This window comes from Macrobrachium rosenbergii, chromosome 6 (assembly GCF_040412425.1).
Source record: "Macrobrachium rosenbergii isolate ZJJX-2024 chromosome 6, ASM4041242v1, whole genome shotgun sequence".
In the NCBI taxonomy this organism is placed as follows: domain Eukaryota; kingdom Metazoa; phylum Arthropoda; class Malacostraca; order Decapoda; family Palaemonidae; genus Macrobrachium; species Macrobrachium rosenbergii.
Window position 1 is genome coordinate 43,849,012 of NC_089746.1, and position 10,000 is coordinate 43,859,011.

Here is a 10,000-nt window from a genome sequence, read left to right on the forward strand (position 1 = left end):
ATAAAATATAGGCACACGTCCCATAAACGTATATTACTATACATCAAGTTGAAAATATAACGTAATCTCTCTCTCTCTTCTCTCTCTCTCTCTCTCTCTCACACACACACACACACAGTGACCCACTTGTCATTTTTCTTAGCACCTTTAGCAACAGTCTCCGCCACCCCCACTACCCCCATCTCTCTCTCTCTCTCTCCTCAACTCCATCTGACTGATGAATCTTCGCTTCCATTACTGAGGGAAGTCGGGCGCCATTTATTAGACAAATGCCTTCGCCTGCTGAAGGGTCAACACTCTCTATAATTGGCAATTCTCAATTTCCCCTAGAGAGAGAGAGAGAGAGAGAGAGAGAGAGAGAGAGAGAGAGAGAGAGAGAGAGAGAGAGAGAGAGAGAGAGAAAAGAAGGAGAAAGTAATGGTAAACTTAAATTGAAATGTGCAATCAGGTGCGACAATCAGAATCGACTTCGGGGGAAAAGTCGTTTTGAGAATATTGGAATCGCGACAAATCTGTCGCAGATTTGAGACCCTGTCGTTTGTAAGGAGTGTTTCAAGAAGTTTCTCTGACTTAATGACTGTTATTCGCGTGAACAGGATGAGTTTACGGAGAGGAAGATTTAATTGGTAAAAAACATATCACGATATAAACGGATATTGACAAGTTTCCAGATAATGTTGGTTTCAAGGAACAAAAGACGTACGGTATTAGAAATTTAAAATAGAGAGCAAGTTACATATACACATACAAATATACACACACATATATATATATATATAATATATATATAATCTATATAATATATCAATATATATATATATATGTGTGGGTGTACATATATATTAGTCAAAATCATAAATGATAAAACAATGGCGAACTTTTCATTTAATAATCCATGGCAGATTACTAGGTGAGAGAGAGAGAGAGAGAGAGAGAGAGAGAGAGAGAGAGAGAGAGAGAGAGAGAGAGAGATTCCAATAATGCCCGACTTACCTTAATCACTACATGTATTAACGAATGAAGTTCTGGTAAGCTAACAACGTAACAACCATTACTCATTAAGCATCAAAAAGACCGCCACTTGATAATGATTGATTTTCATCTCTGTGTACTAGCACACTAAAAAACACATTTTTACTCAAATCATGGATTTATATGATTCTAAGAAATATAAATTCTGTCTGTAAATATTTTTTGGGATGGGTTTGTGCGTGTTTGGGTTACCATTAAAAAACCTTGATTATCCGTAGACCAGGGTGTATGGCCGGCAACCTCATCCTATATATACTAATCGAAAACCGGAGAGGCTGGAAAAAGTTGACACACTCACTCTCTCTTTATATTATATAGTATATAGCCTATACAGAGATATATATATATATAATATATATATATATATATATATATATATATATATATATATATATATATATATATATATATATATATATATATATATATATATATATATATATATATATATATATATATATATATATATATATATATATATATATATATATATATATATATATATATACGAATCATTAAAGTGGAAATAAATAACAAGGAAAAAACGAACGTAAAACAATTTCATTTCAGAAATCCTCAACTCGGCCGCCCCAACCCCGCTCGCTCAAATTTTCAACCGCGGCAAAACGGGCCACCATGACCGATGAATATGTAAATGAGCGATTAATAAACCGAATATCAATTATCCAATTACCTCACGATGATTTACGACCCCGCTAACAAGTTGGTCGAGGTTATCGACGTCGAATCGTGGCGCCGATGAAATCAGGAGTCGCCTCTGACTGGATGAGGTAATGACAACCTCTTTGATTGCTTCCCGAGAAGTGTCTATTCTAGATGACTGGTACCGAATGGCACGGGTCTTTGGTACCAAATGGTATGGGTCTTTGGTACCAAATGGTATGGATCTTTGGTACCAAATAGTATCGGTCTTTGGTACCAAATGGTATGGATCTTTGGTACCAAATGGCATGGGCCTTTGGTACCAAATGGTATGGGTCTTGGTACCAAATGGTATGGGTCTTTTGGTACCAAATGGTATGGGTCTTGGTACCAAATGGCATGTCAGGGTCTTTGGTGCCAAATGGTATGGGTCTTGGTACCAAATGGCAGGGTCTTTGGTACCAAATGGTATGGGCCTTTGGTACCAAATGGTATGGGTCTTAGTACCGAATGGCACTGGTCTTTAGTACCAAATGGTATGGGTCTTTAGTACCAAATGGTGTGGGCCTTTGGGTAGTATGGGTTTTGGTACCAAATGGCATGGGTCTTTGGTACCAAATGGCATGGGCCTTTGGTACCAAATGGTATGGGTCTTGGTACCAAATGGTATGGGTCTTTTGGTACCAAATGGTATGGGTCTTGGTACCAAATGGCAGGGTCTTTGGTACCAAATGGTATGGGTCTTGGTACCAAATGGCAGGGTCTTGGTACCAAATGGTATGGGTCTTGGTACCAAATGGTATGGGTCTTTGGTACCAAATGGTATGGGTCTTAGTACCGAATGGCACAGGTCTTTGGTACCAAATGGTATAGGTCTTTAGTACCAAATGGTATGGGTCTTGGTACCAAATAGTATGGGTTTTTGGTACCAAATGGTATGGGTCTTTGGTACCAAATGGCATGGGCCTTTGGTACCAAATGGTGTGGGTCTTGGCACCAAATGGTATGGGTCTTTTGGTACCAAATGGTATGGGTCTTTTGGTACCAAATGGCAGGGTCTTTGGTACCAAATGGTATGGGTCTTGGCACCAAATGGTATACGTCTTTGGTACCAAATGGTATGGGTCTGAGTACCGAATGGCACGGGTCTTTGGTGCCAAATGGAATGGGTCTTGGTACCAAAATGGTATGGTCTTGGTACCAAATAGTATGGGTCTTTGTTACCAAATGGTATGGGTCTTGGTACCAAATGGCACGGGTCTTTGGTATCAAAAGGCACAGGCACTGGATACGAAACAGCTTGGTTATTAGGTACCAAATAATGGAGGTAATACTTATCAAATGATATGTGTATTAGGTACAAAATGGTATGCGTATTCAAGTACCAAATGGTATGGATTTTTTTAACCAAATAGCATGGATCTTTAGGCACCTTAGTGGTGGCCATTTTTAAGTTCACCTTAATGATAGCCACTTCTTAATTCCATTTCACAGGTGTGCAATTTCGTAAGTCCTTCTGTATTGCAACATTTCCTTGAGAATGATTAGTGGTGGATGTTTCTAAAATAATGCATTCTAATTTTAGCAATTTCCTGCAGTCAGTCTCAAGGTAGCCTACGCATCTAGTATTTATATACATTACATACATATGTATATGTGTATATATATATATATATATGATATATATATATATATATATATATATATATATATATATATATATATATATATATATATATATATATAAATATATATAAATATATATATACACACAAATATATATAAAATATATATATATACACACATATATACATATAAATGTATACATACAACGAAATGCCAATAATACAGGTTAACAGACCACCGTAACCGCATCCACCTTATCGCTTTATATTATCAAGTTCACCTTTCTAGCAGACATCTTTTAATGGACGCCTACTGGTCAAGACTAAACTATGGCGAACTTCTGAGTCATTGTTTGTTTTCCGCGGCACACACTCCTTGGCCAGTGATAAATAGCAGCCTATTAAGACCCCCATTACACAGCTGCATATTAATTAGAGCGCATTAATCATCAGTCAGAAGGTGCTTAACGGGAGGCTTTACTTAATGATAAAACAAGGGGAGGAGTTATCGAATGCAAAAATGTGAAGGGTGGTAAACCTTAAACTTGAAGGCTTTCTTCAATTTCAGAAGATACAGTGGGTTCTCCTTTAATAACTAATTAAACAAATAATATATATATGTATATATATATATATATACATACATATATATATATATATATATATATATATATATATATATATATATATATATATATATATATATATATATATATATATATATATATATAATATATATATGTACACACATATATATATATATTACATATACATGTAAATATGTACACACACACATACTATATACATATGTAAATATATATATATATACAATATATACATACACAAATATATATATATATATATATATATAAATTATATACATATGTATATTTATTATATATATGTATATATACACATGTATATGTTATTCATAGTCAGGTAATTAAATCACAGATTAAGGTCTAGAACACTAATCAGAAAGTTCCCTAGAACTTACATGGCATAAAAAAATAATTTAGATATATGCAATAAGAAAAGAACATTAAACATGAACCGATACAACATTAAAGAAAAACTTAACTACACAGAGGTACAAAAAGGAAAACCCTAATTTCAAAATACTAGAGCAAAACTAATCCTAACAGATACAATGGGAGGAGAGAAATCCAAAATGGGTGTTACAATAGAGAAAAATGATCTAACCGTACCTAACCTTTAAATATTTTAGTTCAACAATGAAATTTGGAATATTTATAATATTCATAATTTGTATGGGAACTTAACGTCATTAAAATTAAAAAAACTCTACGACTGCTCTAACCACTATTTTTTTTTCTTTTTGTGCTGTGCACCAGGCAAAAAAAGATTTTCAGATCGGCCTGTCAAACTCTGGATTCATTTCAGGGCGAACCTTCAACGTGGCTTATTTCCATAGAATGGGAAGGCTCTCAAGAGCCTTCCTAACCTTCACTTGTTATTGTATACTAGAGAAATGAAACGAATAAGAGCTTTTCCTGTATTCCCTATCTAAAGTAACTAATCCTGAGAGAGAGAGAGAGAGAGAGAGAGAGAGAGAGAGAGAGAGAGAGAGAGAGAGAGATCTTGTTAGTCGATTCTTCATTAATGTTTGTATATATATATATATATATATATATATATATATATATATATATATATATATATATATAGAGAGAGAGAGAGAGAGAGAGAGAGAGAGAGAGAGAGAGAGAGAGAGAGAAAGGTATCTCGTTAGTCGATTCTCCATCATCAAATGTATCTCGTTAGTATATTATATATATATATATATATATATATATATATATATATATATATATATATATATATATATATATATATATATATATATATATATATAGAGAGAGAGAGAGAGAGAGAGAGAGAGAGAGAGAGTCATGCAATCAACCCAAAACAAAACCGAAAAAGAACAGACAAGACATCATAACAAAAGGACCAGTCGCAGACAGACGACAGCTCCGTGACTCCCAGGAGTCGTCGTCCTCCATTACCTGTGTCTCCTGGGGCCGTCGCGGAACTTCCGACACTTGCGGCAGATCTTGGAGGAGGCGCGCCGGGGCCGCTGGGGCGACGGGGTGGGCGTGCCCTCCTGAAAGGTGCACATCTTGCGGGAGGTGCCGTGGGGCGGAGGGCGCTGCTGCTGCTGCTGCTGGTCTCCTCCAGGGGCGGCCGTTAGCCACACCCACCAGACGGACACCATCACGGATAACATGGTGCCTCTTCTTGACGTCGCCGCCCTTGCGACAGCCCTTACCTCAGTACGCCGCCCACGTGGGACACCACACGGACATGACACTTTTAATTTGATTTTAACTTTTCTTTAAACACACCTTTTTTTTTAGCCTCCGAGGACGCCCGCAAACCTCACCACCACCATCATCATAATCATACTTTTGGGAGGGGCACTAATGGCCCTCCGAATTTCGGGTGACGAGGACAGCGGACCACTCTCGGTGTCACCCATATCAACGGGTGACAGATCTCATACTTCACACATGTCACTACCACTACATGCTACTTCCACTAACACTACTACACTACGATTCCCATGACACTAAACTCACTCACACGCACACACTCACACACACCGGGGTCTATCAATACTCCTCACTCCTCCTCCTCCTCCTCCCACTCCTCCTCCTCCTCCTCCTCCCCCTGGCTCCGATTAAGCACCTAAGCAGAACGCAATGTAACTTCGATCATATACTTGTGACATTATCATTTCCCAGGGCAAAGCACAACACTTGACTAAACAATAGGTCCAATTTTCTTTGATCCTTTTTCTTTTTATTTTTCTTTAGCCGAACTTCACTTCTAAAATTTTCATGTCACAAACACTCTCAGTCGCTCGAAATCACTTCATTTCCTTCTCATCTCTTTCAAGCCCATTCAATTTTCTATGTGGTTCTGTCCTTCGTGGATAAATAATCATTAATATTTCATTTTTTATAATACACGTTTCTTCGTTGCACTTTTGCTTAATAAAATAGTTGTACCACCTGTAATGAAGAGATTATTAACCTTAACGTGAAGAACTCCGCTGGGGAAGGAAATGCAGTCATGACGAACCGATGGGTAAACAAGCCTTCTCCCCACCCCCCAGCCCCTTCCACAAGGCCCCCCTCCTCGGTCTTCCCTACTCATTCCAAATTGGAGTGGTTGGCTAAACCAATGTCCGATTCTGTACGTGTTACAAGATAGATTGTTACTTTCTGTACAGAGCAATAGAAGGGTAACAAGCACACGTGTCACTAGTGTAACGGTTCGTCCACACTACAGTAAAACGTGTCACAAACACTCGTCGGTAACATACCGCATACATATCACAAACATGCTGACAACAGGTCAACTGTGGTAAGTGGAGAACGAATCTTTGGCCAAAGCTAGATAATCATGTGAGGCAATGGTTAGAACTACCAACAAGTCGCTGACTTGTATTCAACATGTTTGTGATTCTGTGTGACATGTCGCCAACATGTGTTTATGCCTTGATTTCCTGCAGTATGGAAGTACCAATAAGTCCTTGACTTGTATTCAACATGTTTGTGATTCTGTGATATGTTGCCGACATGTGTTTATGACATGTTTTAATGTATTGTGAATGCACCAATAAGTCACTGACTCGCATTCAACATGTTTGTGATTCTGTGTGATACGCTGCCGACATGTCTTCAAGACATGCTTTACTATAATATGGATGCACCAGTAAGTCGCTGACTTGTATTCCACGTTTGTGATTCTGTGTGATAAGTTCCCGACATGTTTATGACATGAAGTGTGGACGCACCCAAACATACAGAAATTGCCAGTTAAACATAAACACATCAGAATAACACATACTCAATATCAGTTCTTAATACATTACCATGGTGCCATATTGAGGCTATTTCCCATTTAACACTTAATCTTGCGCCATATACTACAGTTATAAAGTTAATATTCACTGAGCACTGAAGGCTCGACAATGCACTTTTGCAACAAGTTACTCAACACATGAATCAGAGCGTTTTGATGAAGGAAAATAAGGGGAAAAATTAGTATGGAAATACACCTAGGGAACAGCAGGACTTTAATATAAACGTACAGTAATTAGTGTACATTTGTACCACTGCACATAGAATATAGAATAGAATATAGAATTTAGGCCGAGGGCCAAGCGCTGGGAGCTATGAAGTCATTCAGCGCTGAAATGGAAATTGAGAGTAGAAAGGTTTGAAAGGAGTAACGGGACGAAAACCTCAAAGCAGTTGCACTATGAATCAATTGTTAGGAGAGGGTTGAGGAAAGTAAGAAGGAAGAAGGAGAATATCAACTGAGGTACAGTAAAAGGAATGAAAGGAGTTGCAGCTAGGGACCGGAGGTATGCTGCAAAGAACCTTAAGTAATGCCTACAGTGCACCGCGTGAGGTGCACTGACGGCACTAACCCCCTACGGGGACCACTGTACATATACGCCTAACAAACATAGAAACCAGTGCGTGCAAACCGTCCGTCCGTCCATCATTCAGTCAGTCGGCAAGTCAGTAAGTCAGTCAGTCAGTCAGACGGTAAGTCAGTTAGTTAGTCAGTCGGTAGGCTAGTCAGCCAATCAGTCAGTCGGTCGGTAAGTCAGTCGGTAAGTCAGTCAGTCAGTCAGTCAGTCTGTCAGTCGGTAAGTCAGTCGGTAAGTCAGTCAGTCAGTCAGTCAGTGTACCCTCTTGCTTTTTAATTTCCTGCGAGCGAGCAAGCTGGGGGTGGGGGCCCGGGAGGCGCGTTGACGTTGAATTCAGAAACACGCACCGCAAATCACAACGGCGAGACATAAACTCGAACCAACTTTTTAATTTCCAGCCAGCAGACTCATGAAAATGCAAACGAAGCCGCCGCCAATACCACGACTGGAAATTGCTGCTGCACATAAGGTACAGTGACCCCCCTCATACTTTACAGAAGTGACCTCTGCCATGCAGCGTAATAAAACAAAATAAAACATTTCATACATATCGATGTGACTGTTATTTCTAACGTAGGTTGTGCGCGTGTGCACCCGCGTTCGTGCGCAACACACGATTTCTTCAAAGTTGGATTGACATTTTTTATAGTGCCTTTTAGCTTAAGAATTATTTGGATGTTGGCGCAGGTTAAGTATGAAATGTATTTCCTTGCTTCGGTACTGAATATGAAAGACTGTCAAATGTCTGATTGGCACAAGATATAAATGCTTCCGCATCTCTCTCTCTCTCTCTGTATCTGTCTGTCTGTCTGTCTGTCTCTCTCTCTCTCTCTCTCTCTCTCTCTCTCTCTCTCTCTCTCTCTCTCTCTCTTATATTATACGTTTGTATATTTTACACACACACACACACACACATACATACATAAAGTGTATGTATATATATATATATATATATATATATATATATATATATATATATATATACACACATAAAGTGTATGTAGTATGTATATATGTGTGTGTGCGCAATGCAAGTGCGCGCGCGCGTACAAACGTACGTACCAAAACATTCCCGCGGTTAAGAATAAACAATATATCAGTGAGGCACAACTCTCGAATTCTACACAAATTCCCTCCGTCGCGATTTATATGAAAACCAAAATACATCTGGTATTAAACACGACCTACATTCAAACAGAACAACGAACAAACAGACGTATGTTACCGCCCATAAATTGCAGGGCCGTGGGCGGTTAACGGACGGCTGAGAGGGGGGGGGAAGGAGGATGTTTAAATCAATCCCCACTGTAGCGAAACGCAACAATGGGCGAGGTCCTGTAAATATCCATCAGAATAGAATAAAACCAATTTACTCTGATCCTACGCATCTGTCGAACGGGGAACCACAGGGTATAAATAAGTCGAATCCACACACACACGCGCACGCGCACGCACACACATGCGCGCGCGCGCACGCAAACAAAGGCATTCTCGTTCTATTGCCTATTAAATCTGATGTACGAATTACAGTTCCAATCAAAAATGGTTGATCGTGAAAGACAATATTGTGCCTTATCCCAGTTACTCAACTCGCTGGGAAAACTGTTGTGATCGGGCAAAGGTGAATTCTCTCTCTCTCTCTCTCTCTCTCTCTCTCTCTCTCTCTCTCTCTCTCTCTCTCTCTCTTTCTCTCTCTCTATTTCTCTATATATATATATATATATATATATATATATATATATATATATATATATATATATATATATATATATATATATATATATATATATATATACATTATAGTATATATATGTATGTAATGTAAATGCAATAGACATATGTATTTTACACACACACACACATATATACACATACTGTATATATTACATAGATTCCCGAGTAAGGCTCAGACCTCACATTCAAAGAGGTTTCGTTTCCAAAACCCCTTGCTGGGAACCGGAAGGAAAGGAACCACCTGGTGGCACCACGCCTCCTTTCCTCTTCCTAACATTGAAGTGGAACCATGCCCCCTATCTCTTCCTATACAGGAAGAAACTAAGTAAAAAAAAAATCTGAAAAAATCTACATAAGGTAGGCGTGGGTTAATGCCTCATTAAGCCTCCTACACAAGAGCATCTTTTGTCATTTACAGTAAATTACATGAGATTCTGCACCTGTTTTCTACTACCCCCGACAGAAAGGTTATGATTCT

General features: G+C 38.6%; 1 protein-coding gene across 15 annotated transcripts in view; it reads right to left on the minus strand.

Moving 5' to 3' along the window:
* dnc (phosphodiesterase dunce) overlaps positions 1 to 10,000 on the minus strand; it is an 878,593-nt gene that overhangs the window by 433,827 nt on the left and 434,766 nt on the right. For 4 of the 15 annotated variants that reach the window (XM_067105651.1, XM_067105650.1, XM_067105649.1 and 1 more), the window contains exon 2: positions 5,348 to 6,355. The exons of the other annotated variants lie outside the window; for them this stretch is intronic. In XM_067105651.1, coding sequence (XP_066961752.1) covers positions 5,348 to 5,568 — 221 coding nt within the window. In that variant the 5' untranslated portion in view covers positions 5,569 to 6,355. The remainder of the gene's footprint in view (positions 1 to 5,347; positions 6,356 to 10,000) is intronic. 15 annotated transcript variants of the gene reach the window in all.